This window comes from Limanda limanda, chromosome 1 (genome assembly GCF_963576545.1).
Source record: "Limanda limanda chromosome 1, fLimLim1.1, whole genome shotgun sequence".
In the NCBI taxonomy this organism is placed as follows: Eukaryota; Metazoa; Chordata; class Actinopteri; order Pleuronectiformes; family Pleuronectidae; genus Limanda; species Limanda limanda.
The window spans coordinates 40917346-40937495 of record NC_083636.1 but is presented as its reverse complement, the minus strand read 5'-3'; the positions used below and the strand labels follow the sequence as shown (position 1 = coordinate 40937495).

At 41.1% G+C, this 20150-nt stretch overlaps 1 protein-coding gene across 1 annotated transcript in view; it reads left to right on the top strand.

Moving 5' to 3' along the window:
- mpped1 (metallophosphoesterase domain containing 1) overlaps window positions 1-20150 on the top strand; it is a 65790-nt gene that overhangs the window by 20303 nt on the left and 25337 nt on the right. The window contains exon 3 of the mRNA XM_061080323.1: window positions 1316-1541. Within this exon, the coding sequence (XP_060936306.1) occupies window positions 1316-1541 (226 nt within the window). The remainder of the gene's footprint in view (window positions 1-1315; window positions 1542-20150) is intronic.

Here is a 20150-nt window from a genome sequence, read left to right as displayed (position 1 = left end):
CTGACGCTCTCTCCTTCCTTCCCATTTCTAACCCTCCACTCTTTCTCGCTTTCTGTCACCAGGCTGTGATTGGCTGTTGTGACAGAGCCATTGCTAGGCTGTCAGCCTCTTCTAAAGCTCACTTTAATTAGTCCTTTTCACTTGCATGACACGCTCATGCACAGATGCACGCAAACTCGCACACACATGGGAAAGTCACTCACATCTACTCTTGCTGACACACAAACCAATGTGCTCAGCAATGTGCCATGACGACCTGACTAATAAAAAAAGTAATGGTGATTGAACTCACCGTCACCCATAATAACGGACTCAGCAGACCCAAAGACGCTTGTCAGTGTCGTCTCTCTATTGCCACCACAGAGCTTTGAAAACATGTATATTTGTGAAGGTCCAGCTGCTGCCGGGTTTGATAGGCGCTGATCAATCGCAAACTGCACTTGCCAGGCTGTGAATAGCCAATTAAAGTCATTGAGACAGAGGAGAGCATGGGGGATGAAGGAGTGGGAGTTTGATTTGAGAAGGATGATGAAAGAGAAAGGAGTAAAGATGCAGCAGCAATTGCCATAATTGGTAAATGTTTAATATTCTGTGTCCTAAATTTCACAGTGATCACTCTCTGTTCGTTCCTTCCTCATCATTCCTCCAGATATACTGTAGATTCCCTGTTGGATGCACTCAGCTATGCTTCCATAAACAGAAGACAGCAGTGCAGTGGGTTGCGACCTTGACTGATGGAGGGAAGCTTAGACAGATGTACAGATTTGCTAGAAATGAAGTGGAACAAAGAGAAATCCTTATTGTGTGTGAATGCCAAGCCGACTGGGATGGGTTTTATGTCCTCCTCGATTTTCCCTCTTTACTGTCTGCCCCTACGCCGCTTGTCACCCATCTTCTGCTCATTTACTTTCTCTTATACCTTTGTCTTCCCTGTCCATGTCATGATGTTTCATTCCATTTTTATTTTCTCATTTCTCTGTCTTTCATCCTCCATCCTTGTCTTCTTTTCTTTCTTTTACCCTCCTCACTTTCCTCCCCTCCTTTCATTTTTAGAAATGTTAAACCTTTGCCTCTTGTAACACATATTCACATCACCCCATTATCCCTTTTTAATACCCACCATCTGTCTATTTTTCTCATCAAATGTTGTGTCCTGAAAACATTTCTCCTTGTCCCTCCCCAATCACCCTATCTACAATTTGGTCTAATTTTCCAATCTTACCTTTTTCTCTCATTCTTTTCCTTTCCCTTCTTTCCCCACTTCCCTGTCCTTACTTTCACTCCTATACGACCCCCTCTCCTCCTGCTATTGTAGGTACCCTGCCCTACGACATCAAGATAGTAATTGCCGGAAACCATGAGTTGACCTTTGACCAAGAGTTTATGGCTGACCTGATCAAGCAGGACTTCTACTACTTCCCCTCTGCCTCCAAGCTGAAGCCGGAAAATTATGAGAATGTCCAGTCGCTGCTCACTAACTGCATCTACATGCAGGATTCTGAGGTCAGCGTAAGGGGCTTCAAGATCTACGGCTCCCCCTGGTGAGTAACCACTTCTACTGCACTACACTCAGAAGCACCTTATATGGCAGCTACTGAAGAAAGTACTTTGTTGAAGTTTTTCTGCTTTCATTATTTTTATTGTCACTAGATTCTTTAAAAGTAAAACGTTCTTGTGGTCAGCCATGCAAAAAAGTTTGGCCCTATATTTCATCTTGCAACTTTGGATACTCAGAGGGGTCATTTCCTGGCCATAACTAATGATTTCAGGTTTCTGCTCCTGCAAATATTTCTCAATAAAACCCCTTTTATAATGATGGATTCTGCCAATACTTCCCATTTCAAAGTAAAAGCACAACAGCGTTTAAATTATTTTGTTAAATTAATTAATAAATTAATTTGTATTAAGGTTCTAATGGGGCTTATTATTGACAGACCAGGAGTTGCACGTCTTCATACCACAGTGTCCTGACATTTAGTTAAGTAAGTAATCTGACCTGTATTGAATGAAATGCAGTAGAGAAACCAACAGCTCCGCTGCGAGAAGCGGAAACGCTGCCGTGTCCACAACAGACAACCGACACACAGCTGATCTGCGGCGCAGACAGAAAGTTACAGAGATCAACAGTAAAGGTTTTAGAAATCAACCAGTCGATCGTGATCGACGTGTTGTAATAAATATTTCCCATAGGTGACCATAGCCAATTCCCTGCAAAGGTCCAAATGTACGGATTGTGTCTTCAGCACTGCATCACTTCATGTGCATCATTTAACAGCCATATAGCACACACCAGACATACCATACAGACAGATGACCTTTGACCCTGGGGAAAAGGCCAATTATTCTTCATCCCAACAGCAGCCCTCTCTCCTTAAGTGGGTTGTACAATTGTGTGTTATCCTTTTGAGTTCATTTGGTGGTGTATACTTTCAAGAAGTGCATTTCTCAACAAGACAGTCACCGATATAATAATGCTTGAGATAGATACTACAGATACTAGAGTAAGAATGTCACTGTCCATTGTATTGAGTTTGGTGTATCTTTCTGAAGAATTATGAGGTCAGAGTGTAGAAATCAAATATGGATGAATATATTTACTATTGTCAAATATAATATCTAAATATAAAATAATAGGTTTAATGAACTAAAGCCAATTATAAAAGGCAATCATCTAACCACATGTTTATCTTACTATAGATATTTTTGGATGATTTAGCACAGTTTGTCAATGATAGAGGCTTTCACTGTGTTTAGTTTTAAGACCTTTAATAATTCAGTTTTGCTTTTATATTTTGGCTATTTCAAAATTATTTGCAACTAGTCAAATAATCCCAAGACAAATCACAAGCTACTTCGCATTTCACCAAAGGAAAACTCTGCACTGTAAATACTGTGGGGAAGAATGGGGCTTAAAGGTGCAGTTGGTAGGATTTCAAAAATAGAGGGGACAGAGAGAGAAAGTAAGCCTGAGAATTTGAACCAATACTTCCAGACCCCTTCTACCATTTTTGCTGAGCTCTGAATCGGTCTCAAAAGCCCCTCCGCACATCGCTGCACTGTGCGCACAGGATAGTTACCAGATCAACGAGAGAAACCATCCGACTGCCTGGGCCATGTCTACTGTTAATCCTCTGAGACCCACTGGGCCGTATGCGATCTCAAATATCATGTTGTCTTTAGTGGTTTGGGCTAGAGACGTGCCGTTTTTCCTGTTAAACTGAATAAACAGTGTTAACAAGCAAGCCCCTGTATGTGGGTAATTTTATAGCCTTAGCATTCACATTACTTTTCTCCAGGCAATGTATTGTCGGAATTTGTTGGACGTATTGGATGTTTTTTTGGTTCCTGTGGCAGCAGTGTCCAACCCTTTTAGGTGTCCCCTGGAAACACTTCCGTTGCCGTTTTCTGTAATTGCAGCGCGTTTCTGTATTTGCGGCGCGTTTCTGTAATGTGTAGTGTTGTGCGTAATTTGTTCTGTTGTGTTGTCAAATTGATGAAGATGTTTTCCTACTTTGCTTGTGTTATGTCCACTTGCATGTGCTTTCTTAATTTGCAATGCGTTGAGCTCTGCGGGCCACAGTGTGTTTCTCATGTGACATTACATTTGTAATGCTCCTGAAGCAACTCACTCATTCACTGAATTTTGAGCTGGACTGAGTGAGCGTACCATTAAGTGCAGGGAAGAGCAGCGGAGGCATGTAGGTGGAGTCAGAGGGGCAAAATTTCGTGCTTTCCTCCACGATGGTTTGTTTGTGTGCCAAGGAAGTAATTTTTTTTTGTTGTGTTTTTGTTTGGTTGTTGGATAGCAGTATTTTGTGTAGCATACTGAACCGATTTCCAACAACTTGTGGAGGGATGGGGTATGACCCAAGGTAGAAGGCATTACATTTTGGTGCAGATCTGGATCAGGAGATAGATCAAGGATTTTCTTTTCTTTTTCGTTGATTTATAGGGGAATAATTAATGGATCATGATGTGAAAAAACAGAATAGTTTGGGGGACTGGTATTATGAGTGTGACAATTTAGTGCAGTGTGTGTGTGTGTTATCCACCCACCTCTTCCCATTTTTTCCCATTTTTCTCCGCTTACCCTAACCGGTCGAAGCAGATGGCCGCCCACATTGAGTCTGGTTCTGCTTGAGGTTTTCTTCCAGTGAATGTGGCAGTTTTTTCTCTCCACAGACACCAAAGTGATGCTCATTGTGGGAACTGAGGGTTCCTGATTTAAGGTCTCAACCTTAACATATCAAGTGCCTTTAAATAATGTAAGTTCTGATGTGGCGCGATACAAATAAAAAATACATTCAATTTAATTGAATTGGGAAGCAGCCTGAAGTTGTCAAACAGAAAGATGGATCTGAGAACAAAGCGGGGCGAGAAGAAGCAAGGCAGCAGGAAACTGAGAGAATTCATGGAGGCCACGAGACAAAGGAGAGGTACAGGAAGAAGGAAGGGGTAGAAATGAGAGGAAGGAGGAAGAGACAGAGCGACAGTGGGAGGGAGATTGAGGAAGAAATCTTCTTATTCATATTCACTGGCTGGTGTAATGGGCACATAAGCTGACGTGTGTGTGTGTGTGTGTGTGTGTGTGTGTGTGCGCGTGCCTAAGGGTGTGTTCACATGAGCTCCAGCTGGAAGCTCCATGCCCCCCATCTACAATTTCTGTTCCCCTCTTTTTCTTAATTCCATACCTCGTCTGTCTCGGCCTCCTCTGCTTCATTGTGTCTTTTAGTCTTTAATCTTCTGTTACTCTCTATATATTTTCTTTTCTTTCTTCCTTCATCCTTATCTGTGTCCCCCCCCTCCCCCCCGTCTCTCTCCCGTCTCTCTCTCTCTCTCTCTCTCTCTCTCTCTCTCTCTCTCTCTCTCTCTCTCTCTCTCTCTCTCTCTTACACACACCTCTTCCATTCTTCAGCAGAAATAATGGGACAGCGCCTGTTCTGGTCCCTCCATCACCATGGCGATGCCAGGCTGGCACTGTTTTATGGCCTGCTGTTAACCCACATCTCACTGCACCACCAGCTTCTCCAAACCGTCTGACCTCCTGATTATCTGAGTAGTAATCTGTCGTCTGTCTGTGATAAAGAGGAAATTGATTCAATACAAATACAACAACACTCGTGACTATGGTACATAGTTTGAGCTTTATCATGCCATTTCTACCAAAATAAGATTCGATAGTATCCTGTCAACCTGTTTAATAGAGACATATGATATTATTTTTGGTATTATTGCGGGTCAATAGCATTTTGTCATCAATTATCAGCTTTGTTAATCAATCCACATTCTTTCAAATTCCTATGCATCTACTTTAACGATAGCTCTTATCATTTGTTAGAAAAACAGTTATAAGGTATGATAAATAAACTTTTGTACTGAATTCAAATCTGGAATTAGCTTTTTCGGAATGAAGAAGAATAATCAGGTTTCCTTACTGTCACAATGTACTTGGCTAGCAAGAATCAATTTAAACAGACAGTAGACACATTTTTATTTGAGCTGCTGAATCCGTATTCTCTCTCTGTCTCTCCGTCAGTCTGTCAAATTGGATCTCATTGTCTTTTATCTGTCTGTCACCTCTTCTCTCTCTCCATCCTGTTGTCTGACACTGTATTCATAAGTTCCCGTCTCCTTGTCCATCTGGCTTCAAAGGAAGCCTATTTGGTATTACTGGTCTTTCTTTCTTTCACCTCAGCAGAGGTAGAACAAAACACACACACACACACATGGGCGCGTCACCCAATCCACTTACCTGAACTGTAGCTCCAGCTTGGTCCCTTTGCCTCCAACCCCCCAATTTGCAAATCAGAAGGGTGGCTTTGGAACACTGCTCTATTATTTGCTCCTAATGTTAATGTGAAATTTACAGATGAGGGTCTCAGATATATTTGTACAGCCACCAGATGGAAAGACAAGTCACAAGCACGTGTCTGTCTGTGTGCATGTTTTAGGTGTAAGAGCCCAAAACGAAGGCATACAGTAGGATTGCCTGGGAACTCACCAGTGTTGTCCGGTATTTACCAAGCAGCTACAAACACATATTCAGTCACACTCAGGCTGGTAACTGAGAAAAAGCAGATTGAGAGTGGTTGTGTGTGCTTGATATGTATGGCTGCAGACAAAGTAAATGTGACTCAGTGGTTTCATTGGGATTCAGGTCACTGTGACTTATTTCTCTATATCTCATGAAGAGACTTACTGCTGCTCATCCTCACTCTGACTGGGAGAAGCAGCACATGAGACCACTTAGCTTTTGTTGTTTCATTTACACACTGACATATCACAACTATTTAGTTTAAATTATGGCCAATGCCAGGTGTCGCTTTCCTACAGAACAGGTTTGGCCTATAATTCGACATTGGATTCTTCCCTTTAGCATGTAGCATGTAGCACCAGCACTACATCACTTGGCTGGAAGTATTTTCCTGGATTGTGAGTCCTCCTCAAACAGACCTACAATATCCTGTCAGTTTTCTATTGTCTGTGTGCTGGATGTTTTGTGAAATCCCTTTTTATAAACAGTCTATGGTGAAGAGTGAAGTCAGAAAACTTTGTGTTTATCTGCAATTAAAGGGATAGTTCACCGAAAAATGAAAATTCACTCATTATCTACTCACCCCTACAGCAGAATCCAATACAACTTAAGTCAATGGTGACTTCACCTCAGAACAACTGAAAAAAAACACAACATAACTCCATACTGCTCGTGTTGTGTCATCCAAGTGTATACAAGCCCTGACACACTCTATTGCGACTCGAAACAACATCAATTACACCATGTTTTTAACCTAAATGTCCGCTGTTATCTTCCTATGAGGAGCATGTAAGGACCCTCGGGCACGCCATTTTGTGGCTACGTCCACTAGCTTAGCCATTTCCAGTTGACTTTCAGGCTTAAAACGCAGTGTAAATTACCTCATTTTTAATACTGAGCTATAGTTTGCATTCTATTGCTGGTCTGAATCTTGCTGAAGAAAATCCACTATTCAAATAAAATATTTACACAGAACGTACACAATAGTTTCACCGGCTGGTATCGCAGATCTTGAATACTTAGTATCTCAGGACTACTCATAATTTAACGACTAAGATTCTCTACAGCACAAGCCAATCTGGCAACCTTTGCAGATGACATCTGAGTCATTATTAATAATGAGCTGCATGGCCGGGACACGCAGCTTTACACATTCATAGATCTGCTCCTCTACCAGCCCAAACACAGCCATGAGTATGCGTTCAATTTCTTCATCAGTAACCAATAAAGAATCTCATGTCTGTTCGAAAAAGGAGTGAAAACATCTTCCTCTATAACAAAAGCCTTGATCACAATGATTAGTCCTTGTCTGAATACATTGCATCCTTGTGCATTTACCTATATGTACTGTCTTGTTGTGTTGAAGATTTCCACACTTGGTAATATTCTGTTGTCCATAAGATGCTCAGAAATACAATTACTGCTAGACTAAACTGCCAGAAAACCACAGAGTTAAAATGTGTTGTCAGGCCCCTGGTTAGCCCCCCTAATAAACCAATTTTTAAGCAAATACTAAAAAATTATTTGGTTCCAGCTTATTAAATGTAAGTTTTTGCTAGTTTTCATCATAGTATGATGGTTAAAACCTCATGAATCATGAGATTGTTTGCCTGGTCTGTAGGTTGAACAAAACAAGCCATATGAATATGTGATATCTGAGGTACTGATAATGTGAACAATGGAATTCATTGACTAATATTCGAATGCTGGAATGATATTATATGTAGTGAAGTATCATGATATGTCTGAGGTGAGACCAGTTTAAGAGTAATGTGCGGTCCTCTTCAACTTTTTTAATTTTATAATTTTATTGTCGTAAAGATGGCAAATCTTTCAGCACGTTGAAGAGAAAATGCTTGTGACCAGCAATAACTAAACCATTTTGAGGCCATATTTGTCGCTTGGCTTGGGCATTCACAGCTGTAGCCCTGAACATTTATTTCTTTAGCCCCAAGTAATTTGCCAGTTGCAACTTTTCACTGGTTTACTATGGAACTGATTGGTGAATGCAAATGAGATAGTAAGTCCACTGTTGACTGTCAGTAACAGTTCCAACTCTTTGTTGCTCCAAGAAAAGTAATCCCTGCTCTTACCAGGGACATCGTCAGATGTAGGCTTGTTAAATGTAGTTCAAGTTTTTCTGTAAAAATAATTTCTAGTGCAGTGCTCGTTCTTAACATGAATGTTTGGGATTGGTTGTTTGCTTGGCTTGTGGTAATGCTGGTTGCAGCTTTCTTTCTGAAATTGAAATACTGAATAAATACATGTGCATTATAATTTTAAGATTCACAGCTTCTTTGATACACTCTGGAGCCTACTTCAGAATTTATCCTTGTCATTATTGAGCCCACCTCACACAGGCCTACAATATGCTGTCACTTTTTTTTTTGCATGCTGGATGTTGTTTGGCTTTTATATTCATGGTCAATGGTGCAGAGTGAAGTTAGAAAACTTTGCGCTCATCCTTGTTTAGCTGTCAAGTCAGCTATTTGAGAGGAATTTCAGAATTTTTTAATTATTAAACTATTAATGTTGCTGCCATGACAGAGATCCGTGACTCCTGTGAAAGTCAGTGTGAGTCAAAACACAAACAAATATTCAAAGTGATCTGGCGGCAATTTTGCCCACAGGCCGCCAGTTGCTGACCACTGCTGTCGTTTCTCTGAGGCTGTAGAAGAAGACGTCTGTAACTCTGTCCCCAGAGTGCTGGTTGCTTACTGACGTAGGTTTTATAAATATAGAATGTATCGTCCAAATCGCCATGTGTAAAATTGATAAGATTAACGTTTTGATGAACGATATGTGTTCTACATACAGACAGAGATTTGTGGAACTAGTACATAGATTGTATAGGATATATGACATTAAATACTGAAGCAGCTGTATAAACAGCAAGTGGATCGAGATCAAAATACTTTGTATACAGTTTTATGTACAGGATCATTTATGATACAGATCATTTGAACATCAACTGAAATTGAAGTATGAGCAACTCAAACATCTGAAATGACTAAAATGCTCTTTTTAAAATGTTCAAAGTTTAAAAAGGTCGTAAACACACAAATGTGTTGTATTTTAAAATCTTATACCAGCGTATTTATTGCTTGTAATTAAAGCTGTCAAAGAAGAGTAAAGGAGATTACAAAAAGATTTGATATTCACAGTGCACAGATGAACTGGATGTACTTCTCTTAAGGTGTCTGGGGAACAGAAAATAGTGTTGTTTTTTGTATTAATAAATTGATTTGCTACCAGGGGCTTTATAACACCTAATTGAAATCTACATTTGCTTTTTTTACAAACGCTTACATTTTGTATAACTGACTTTATGTTGCCTGCATGGCCCGTGATGTGGTTATTACAAAGGTTGATGCTTTAGCATAAATTTAACTCCAAATATCAACTCATGTTAAATTTCCCATATTTATAAAAAAAACTAATTTCATGAAAATCTTTTTCAAATTAAGTGTGTTAGGGTCAGATATTATTGACACATCACGAACAATAAGACCTCTACTTTTCTATTTCTATTCTTTCCCGATGGCCAGTTTATATCATGGGCTGGGTAGGCTTATATAACAAACCATAACCAACAATATGATGGTCCATCTCTCAAAACCATCCAACTTCCCTGCTCTGTCTGTGGCTCTCAACTCCTGCCTCAGGATAATTTTAGGGGAAAGTCCTCATAACTTTGATGAAAACATATTATAGACTTTATTGTGGACATTTTGTAGGCTCAAGATATAAATCTAATTTAGGAAGTGCAGTTTGGTTAAGGGCTCTTTCCTCATGTCTCATTTTGTCTTAAATACTTCTGCTGAACACAGCAGGAAGGTGGAGTCATTTGGCGTAGAGACAGACAGACACAGAGTGTTAGAGAGGATATGCAGGGGGCAGATGAGGAGAGGGAAGGAATAGTGTGCATGTGTATTGGTACTAATGGATTAAATCTCTTTAAATGTTTATAATGATGGTCTCTGAGGAGTGTGAGACAGGCAGGGGAGAGGCACGGCTAGTTCACAGACATACAAACAGACAGGGATGAGAGAGACAAAGTCGTCTGATTGTTGATGGGGGATTTGTGCGGAGCGACAGGGGAGAGAAAGTGAGAAACCCTTTTTTCTTCTTTAAATGAAAATGGCAGAAATGTATCACTCCCCACCGCTCCGCACGGAATAATTAAGGACAGAGATGCAAAAGACTCTTTAATTAGATTTTTTAATTATTGAGGATTCACTTCTCCTTCTATAGTGGCCCAATTAAGAAAGCTCATCAAAAACTAAAGAGATGAAGAGAGACCATTTTCTTCTTCCTTTTCCTCATCCTATCTGCCCCCCTTCTTTCTCATCTTCCTCTTCCCTTTCTCCCTCCATCTCCTCTGCCTCTGCTCTTTCATTTGACAGAAATGGACTACCTGGGTTAGGCTTGATAACTTGTCCTCGCTGATGAGTGGGAAATGGAAGGGACTCTCCCCGTCTTTAATTAACTTACTTGTTTTCATGGCCTTAGTGAAGTAAAATAAAAAGGCAGGAGAGTGGAGGGGTGGAATAGAAGAGGAAAAGTGCAGTTATAGCATGCCTACTTTTCCTTTAATGCTAATAATGATGGCGATGGCATGAAGGTTATTTGACCTTCTTTCTCTTTGGAAGGCGTCAAGAGTTTTCTTTATTCTCCGTCTGATGGGGAAAGATATCACAGGAGTTGAAGTTTGATGATGGAGCGAAAGAATGATAGGCAACAAATGTTACTTTTTAAAGGACTGTGTTAGTGGTGTTCCATGTTTTCAGCCCATTAACTACAAGCTGTGCTTAGTTTACATTATTGCCAACCATCAGTTGTTTGCCTGACTTTCCGCCTTCCAGGCAGTCATTGGATTCACTTGAGGATGCTAAGAAAATCAACTTGGAGAAAAGAATCCATCAGAGTGAACATTTAGTGACCTTTGTTTTATTCTGCCATCATCAGTAATGAAGTTGGTAATAGGCACAAGTTAATTAAAGTTAAGCCTGATTTCTTAGGTTTCTGAGAGTCTTTCTAAAATACTTCTAGTTTTTTTAGTCTGGCAGTCACTGAGTGATATGAGAAGGACCTGACGTGCAGCATACGCTTCGATTTCTCTTTAGATATCATTTCGAAAAGGCCAAAGTAATGCTGATGTTCATTATAATACTCATCAAACTGTGCTTATCTTCAGTTCTTCAGTTCTGTGCTGAAGCTGCTTTAGAGAATTGTGTTTCTACTGTATGATCACTTGGTTTACACAGTAGTTTGAGCCACATGTGAAAGGGGCAGACAAATTAATATGCAAATAAATTAACTTCCTCCTGAATTGATATACTGTCGAATGACTTCTCAAACACCTCTCTCACAGTTTTTAAAAAGTAGAGTTGATGACAGGAATGTTAGCCTTCATCAGTTCAACCAATGAGTTTCTAATTAAAAGGCAATTGTGTTTAAGTGGCTGCTGAGCTATTTGTTGAGAAAACAGTGCAGAACCAGACCTACACAGATCTGAATGTAACAGCTTGAACCAGCAACTGACTGTGGGTACTGAAGTGGATATGTACGAAGACGTAACCAACGAAAATGATTCATGATTTATGCCTCAAGTAACTAACAAGTCATGTTATTTATTTATTAATCCAGTCAAACCTGACCAAGAAGTGTGAAGTACCTCAAGTCAACCAGATCTCAACCACAGGGAGAAAACAGTCACATGGATTGCCTCTGTAGTGGTTGTATGAGTCATGCTTACAGTATAAGGAACTAACAAATATACTGCTCCGTCACTTTTTTGAACACACAAAATATCCAGATGACAAAATGCTCAGTGTAATAAATATCACTCATCCGTTTTTTCAAGCTGATTAGTTTATCGAACTGAAATTTAACCGCAGTGGCTGCCTGGAATCATGGTAGGCCCATGTATTCAAATCTTGTTAGTCGTATTATAGTCTGTCATGCAGCATCACCAATGTGTTCCTTTAAGAAATGTACAATTGGGAGTTCATGCTTTTCTGGGCCTCGTCACCAGAGCCTGCTCTAAATTAACATCCAATTCTCTGTGAGACTTCCAGAACCCTCTTGGGCCCTGCCCCGCCACCCCCCCCCCCCCGTCCTCTATCCATTCATCCTCTCTCCCACCTCCATCCCCGTAGCACTTACATTCCCACAGGACCCAAATAAAGTAGCCGATGAGCACAGAACATTAATAAAGGAGGTACTGAAGGGAGTTGCTGGAGGAAAGGAGAATAAAATAGCCTACTTTAACACTTGTCACTTTCCTACTGCAGACCTCCCTTTTTTCTTCCTACTCTACCTTTTCATCTTTTCTTCCCTCCTAAGTGGTGCCAGTCTACAGCCCTATAGCTGAATAAACAGTTATGGAGGGAGTAAGAGCAGACGTGAGGACATTAACTGTGTCGTTTCCCTGGAGGGATTTCTCTTTAAATTACCTGTTAAATGGCCTCCAGGGGCAGGACTCCAGCGTGCATGGATGTGTGTGTGTGTGTGTGTGTCTCGCATTTGTGTGTGCTCGTGTGTTATGGCACACTATAGGGCATTTTTCTTTCTCTATTTCACACATGCCTTCCTTCCCTAAGGCATGTGGCATTGTCGAGGAAAAAAAATGAATTAAAATGATTCTGTCCTTATGTTCTTCCTTGCCTCAGTCTCCCTTCTTTCCTCCACACACACCCACACACACACACACACACATGTACACACACACACACGTACACACACAAACACACACACACACACACACTCACGCTCACACACACACACACATTGGTCTTCTTCATGACTCACCAGTTCATCAGTGAGCAGTTATGTTTGGTGTTTGACCGCAGAGATGTTGGTAGGATGCTATGGATACTGAAAGACACTGTCCACACTGGGAAATCCTACCGTCTCAGTGTCTGTCTTTCTTTGGGTTATGGAAATTAGATGATTGTGCTTCTTTAAATGCAATTTCATGTATTGGAGCATTTTGCATAAACAACTGTGTGTGCTGTGTCAAAAGAGGAAGATTAACTCTGAGTGATCAACTTGCATTAAAATGAGCCTTTCAAGCAAGATGAACATAGATTTGTAAAATGAGCGAATGCTTTCCTATTCATGTTCTTTAAATAAAACACTTAAAATCTTATACAGTCCTAGAATTATTTTCTCATAATTCCAAGTGTTGCTTTAAAAATGTTTACTTCTGGCCTATACTTATCGCAATACCTGCTGTACCTGCTTTTATTAAATCACTGGGTACATATTGTTCTATTTTAGCTTTGTGACCTACTCAGGTACAATCTAAATGTGTGATGGGGTGATGACTTCTTCATCACATATACAGTAGCTTATATATCTGATGTGATGATATTTCAAAATGACATTTTTACCACTAAAAAGGCAAGCTACAGCGTTCCTTTATAATTCTAGGGTAATTAAACCTTTTTGTTAGCGACTGGTACAAAGGTTCAGGGGTATGTGTTGTCAGGGAAGGAGGAGCATTAGGAACATTAGGAGCATTAGAAGTATTAGGGGCTCTGACCCCCCCAAACGAGGGGAGTTGCTCCAGCAGAACCCAGGTACAACATCTGAGGCTTCTGTCGAGGAGAACGCAGTCCCAGGAACATCCAAGATACAGCGTAGAACCCTCTAACTCTCAGGCCTCTGGTAGAGGACCCGAGCTTGAGGAAGACACACCACCCCATGTGGGGTGTGAGGGATATTTTTTGGGTCTTCATATGACAACTTTTGACAGTTAGCTAACATTTTGCACACCCAACTGCAATATAATGTTTACCTTCAGTGTTAACAGTTGAGAACACCATGGTCTCTCAGGCCATGTTTCCCTGAACAGGTGTATCAAAATCACCTTAAAAGATGATAACAGTATGTGTTGTTCGAAAATTGTTTCCTTTCCATACAATTTACCATTAGAGGAAGCTTCTTTGGCCTTGACAATGATCAAACGTCTTGAGCTGCATTGCATAGTCTGCTTTGTCTGTGTCTGTGTTTTATATGATGGATTTCTCCCTGGTGATTGTTAAACATCACTGCAAAATGCTCCAGTTCTGCTACTGTAGCGTCACATTTTTTCACATTTAGCCAATAATGACTTGTCCCAGCCAGTTTCTTTTTTATTGAAGGGCATAAAGCTTTTTTGCTGAATTTTTCCTTTATATCTCATCAAATAATCTGTTAGAATGTTTTTATTCCAAGTACTAATTTGCATTTGAAACAACAGCAATTATTCACTTAAAATATTTTTTAATAACTGTTTAATTGTAACTTAATGCTACGTTTAATAACTATTTAAAGTGCTTGTTTTCTTGCACATTATTTCATAGAAATCAAGGAACAGTTATTGTTAATATTTACATATTCAACACTTTAAGCAATGTTGTTTTGTAAGAAACAGACTACCCTTTCACTGGAGGGGGATGCTCCTTATCACAGTGTGTTCTTTTCACTCACCCTTACCCCATCTCAGATCCAGAAGTGAGACCCCTGCCACCCCTCCTTTTACTGTAGTGACCACCCAACCACTCTCTGCCCAACCACTTTCCCTCAGCAAGCCACCAGCTCTGGATAATGTGCCTAATCTCCACGATTGTCATGCTGAAGCACAAGAGACCAGAGGAGACAATAATAGTGTGTGTGTGTGTGTGTGTGTGTGTGTGTGTGTGTGTATGTGTGTGTGTGTGTGCGTGTGCCTTTCTGCTCCTATTCTCCGCCCTTCGTTTCCTTCACTCCACCAGAGAACTTTGAAATAATTTGCGTCTCGTGGGTTTTTAACACGTTCTAATTTCCAACTAAATGGGACATCTGTTTGAGAAAAGGAAGATTTGCCATGGTTGCCAAGGCAACTATCACTCTGAAAGGAAAGGGTTGGGGGTAGGGTGGTAGGAGGAAAGAAAAAAAGAAGTCAAGACAGATTTTATGGACAGAATTAGACTTTGGTGGAAAGACCAACTGTATCGGGACCTGTTCACTCTTTGTTCTCTATTTATCATTTTCTTCTCCCATTCTTCTTCATGTTACATTCCACTCTATCCATCTCCCTGTGTCTGTTTCCCTCTTCATCTCCTTTCTTGCTCACGCCCTCATTTTCCCCTCCTTGCCCAGCTTTCTCTTTTTCGCTTTCCCTCATGCTGCAGCATCATCAGAAATATCAGTGTGAAATCTGCCTCCAATTAGAACTCCCGCCCATTCAGCTGCCCACCCATAATAGCCTTTCTGCTGTCAGAAATATCTCTTCAATGCAGAAGCCCACCTCACACACTCTGATAATTGGTCATTATTTAGAACAGGAGGGACAAATATGCTTCTAATTGCAAGTTAAACGGCCGCTCATCATGCCTGCACTAAAAGTAAGGAATGGTGAGGGTGTAAAACGTCACATGCTGCAGTCAAGATATGACAAGACAAGGTGAATTTGGGGCGATGTGGCCTAGGGGTTAGAGTGGGCGATCTCCAACAAGAAGGTTGCAGGTTCAATCCCCACTCTTCCCCATCTGCATACCGAAGTGTCCTTGGCAAGATACTGAACCCCTAAAATGGCCCCTCATAAATGTTGAGTGTACTAATTTGTAAGTCGCTTTGGACAAAAAGCGTCAGCTAAATAACATGTAATGTAATTTCTTCTCCTTCAATCCCATCACATTCATGGAGGCTCATTTGATGGTAGAAAGAAGCCAGCTGCTTTGTAAAATAGGTGAAGTGGAGCTGGGTCTGTATCACAACAAAATCTGCTGTGTGCCCAACCTGGAGGATGGGTGGAAGGGAAAAACTGAGGAAAGTAAGAAAAGGTTTGTTTTCTGTCAACAGCAGCAGAGCACAAATCGTCTTCATCATTGGCAATACAGTTAGAAAAAACAATCAGTGACTGCAGCAGTGCTGAAGATGACGAACCACTGGCTGTCACTTCCACAAATTACTTTCTGACAAGTTGTTGCAGTCAAAAATAGATCTTTACTCAACCAGTAATCAATTTGAATAGAAAAAAAGGTATCATTGATTCAAACTACGGTCTTGTGAAAGCATCATGCAAAAAAAGGGGGCTTAACCCATCTGGTTTGGTACAACTTTGATGGTGCGGTTGCTCATTTCGGTAGGCTGCTCAGGTTTAAAAGCTGAAAATCAAACTCTCACTTACTACCACTTACTGTAAATTAGGTACCTTCCACACAAAAACTGATGTGTGATTTTAGGATTGAAGATGTTGTAGCCTGAATCATAACTACTGCATCTGCTGTTAAAGATGGAACAATACATGGAACTAATCAGGTTTCAGCTCTGACAGACTAGTAGTTATAATGAAAACAATAAGAGTGATAATGTCCACTTTGTCAATACATTTGATCTCACTAAAATGGTAGTCAAAGCTCATACATTACTGCAACGCCCTGTATACAGGCCTCAGCCAAATCGTAGTAACTCGTTTGCAGCTTGTTCAAAACACAGCTGCTCGCATCCAGGTCGTAACCTGAGATCGACAAGCCTGTCTTGGTTGGTTGTCCCTAGGTCAAGGCTGGCTACTCAAGGGGACCGGGGCTTCTCTGTCAGGAGCACGAGGCTCTGGATCTGAATTGTTAGTAATCCTATTTTACCCAGGAAAATTACACTACAATCCTAATGGCAGAGCAACTCATCCACCTGCTCTATAAACAGATACACAAGTTGGAACCCCCACCTGAAGTAGAGAGGGAGGCTTACACGGCAAATCATGTGCTCTGATCCATCCCGTCCTCGTCCTCGTCCCATTCAGCACACACTCCTCTTCTGCAGACTCCTGCGCTCACCCCGTCTTACTGATTGTGTTTGTCTGCCCATCTGATTTCTTGGGATCATTCTCTCCTCCACCCTCTACCCTCCCATCTACTCGACAATGTCACGGACTCCTCCCTGAGAGGATAACTTAAGTCCTTTTGTACTTTTGAAAATCCTTTACACACTTTGACCGATTAACATGTTGTTAATGTTTTTCCATATCTCCATTCCTTCCCTGTGAGAGTTGTCTCCGGCAGGAGCTCATTATCGCTGGGCATGAAGTTGACTGCCACGGTCCCGCCTGATTTGTCACATCCCAGTTCCCTCCTGCTGCTGAGCCCAGCAGATTGGGTTTGTTGTGAAGTGCTATATGTGCGTGTGTGTGTGTGTGTGTGTGTGTGTGTGTGTGTACACATGCACGTGTTTATATGTGTGTTGAAGTGTAGCTGGGGGTGGTGGGATGGGGGAAGATTGTCTAGAACTTCCAGCTCTTGGGAACGTCGCAAAGCATTTTCCTACAGTCTCTGCTTGTTACTGCCTCTTTCCTGCCGATAACTCTTGTTGGAGGAGCAGGAATGGCAGCGAGTCACATTGTGTGGTTTGAAATCATTTTCATGTGACATTTGTCATGTATCTGACATTGTTTAAAGTGATTCATGTAGTTTTCTTTATTGATTTGTATTGTTCTTTGAAATGGAAATGGTCATGGTAGAGCTTCATCCAATTACAAGATGCATGAGATGGTGACAAGGTGAAAGAGGAAAACAGTGACAATGGCAAAGATTTATGGCTCAAACAGCATATTGGCGTCATCAGAGTGGCCACGTCGATCTATCCAGAAGGCTGGCGACATATTTCTGTTCAGCATTGTTGAGTTTGGATGGATTTGTCTTTATTGTAAATTGGAATAAGGATTGCAAACCTAAATTTGGCCTACTGCATTAATTATGGCCTTATATTCCCTGCACTTTGATGGCTTGGACATATTGAATGAAGCTGTAAAAGTTAATCAATGGAATAATGAAACAATATCCTGGTTAAAAAAACATTCATGCATAATTCATCACTACAATTCATTAGGCAAACAGTGTATTGACATGCCTATTGCCTAGTTAAGTTTCAACAAGTGTGAGAGTTCATCAGAAATTCTCCATATCAATTTTCACATCAATTGCCCATATTTTTTGTCAGGGAATTTGTGACAGGGGCCCATAAAGCACATTGCAGTGCCAGGGTAAACAGCAGAGTAAAGCAGCTATGGTTGGAACACCAAAGAATCATTTTGACAAACTAAACTGCATGAAAATGAGTCAGCTATATTTTAGATAATCTATCTATATATAAAAAGTTAAATAATTTGTCAAAATAAATCATTTTTTTTTTCACCTCAGTTTTACTTTTAACAACTCGTTGTTGACTATTGAGCAGATCAATCACCATGTGTCATTAAAGTTAGTGTTTGACTATGTGTTTGTGGGACATACCATCACCAATGCATTGTTTTACCCCAAACTGGATCAATGTATACAGCTCAAAATCAAATCAACAAATAGCTGTATAGCTCACACTGCGTGTTCTGCCAAATTGGGGGTATGAGAATTGGTTTGGCTCTCTTGACATCAGACACTGAGAGAGCAAAAGTGTCTGTTGAGAGCGAAAGATGGGGAGAAGGAAGGAGTGTCAGAAAAGCAGAGGAGAGCAGGAACAGGGGACTTGACTATTCAAGTGTCACTAATCCTGTCTATGATTTCTTCCCTCGGCTTGTCCAACGATATCCCTCTTTCTCCTCTCTATGTCTGTCTAGCTTTCACCCTTCATGTCTTTGTTTGGTTGTGTTGTATTGCCTGTCATTTCAGTGTTTCCCCTCTTCCTTCACTTCTAGCTCTGCATTTTTCCCAATCCATCGTTCCCCATCCAAAAAGCCTCCCTCTCCTTAATCTTGTTTGCTGCTGCAACACACAGAAACATGCAACATATCTTCCATCATGTTACGATGGCACATCAGGGAGACTGAGACCTGCCAGATAAGTGTGTGTGTGTGTTTATGTGTGAGGAATTGAGTACCTCAGTGTGATGGATGGATGGTTGGATAATTTGTGAGTGTGAACTGGTAGTTACAGCCTTAAACTGTAGCTCTCTCTCTCTCTCTCTCTCTCTCTCTCTCTCTCTCTCTCTCTCTCTCTCTCTCTCTCTCTCTATCTCACACACACATACACACACACACAACAATACTGTCTTGAGCACAAGGCTGGTATCCAAGGTAGAGTCTCCAGTGTTTTGCGTGTGCATTGCAGAATGTCTTGCTTTTCATTTTGCTGCCCAAATTGTCTGGTTAGAGCGACCATACTGTCTGCGTAAGACGCACGTCTCAGGCGCAGACAGTATGGCCGCTCTAACCAGACAATTTGGGCAGCAAAATGTTGGGGAGTTGGAGTCTGGGTTAGTTTCTCCAAGTACCACATGTGGTTTACAGCAAAATAGACGGTGAAAATGTCTCTCATTGCAGTTTCAATCTGTCCACTATGTTACAAACAATATGAATATTTGCAGCACTTCCTGTAAGCCTACCAGTTTCAAAGTAAAGCACTCTTGTTTGTGAGTCTGTTAACAACAGGAGCCTGTGAGACGCAAGTGATCAGTGATACAGGCGTCATATATTGTGAAATTAAAAACATCATTCTATCAAAATGATCTATCAGCCCAGATATTATTGCTGGTGGGGCAGCTTTGGCGTGGGGCTGCAATATTCTCACAGCTGTTGCAGTACTGTCTCTGAGGATGAAGAAGAAAACATGTTCAAGTCAGTCCACAGATTCTCGGATTATAAGCACGCTGCCCCGACACTGACAATCAGTCGCACTCTTATGTATTTGAATAAGTCAGCTATGTAATGTCTTGTTACGTGTCTGTTCACTATATCACTTTATGTGTTTTTCTTGCTCCACAACAATTTTACAAAGCAGAGTGTGTGGCACATTCTGCACTGTTGCATTTTATAGATGCAGAGAGAGAGAGAGAGAGAGAGAGAGAGAGAGAGAGAGAGAGAGAGATGGATGAACGGATGGAGGGAGGGAGGGGCGGGGATGACATGGACAGATGTCTCCACTCTGTCCCACAGATGGGTTCTGTGATGCCAAAGTCTCCTTGTCCAGGATTCACACAATGCTTGGACACACTACATCCAACTGGGCTCACTAGACTCTGTGTGTGTGTGTGTCTGTGTGTGTGTGTGTGTGTGTGTGTGTCTGTGTGTGTGTGTGTGTGTGTGTGTGTGTGTGTGTGTGTGTGTGTGTGTGTGTGTGTGTGTGTGTGTGTGTGTGTCTGTGTGTGTGTGTGTGTGTGT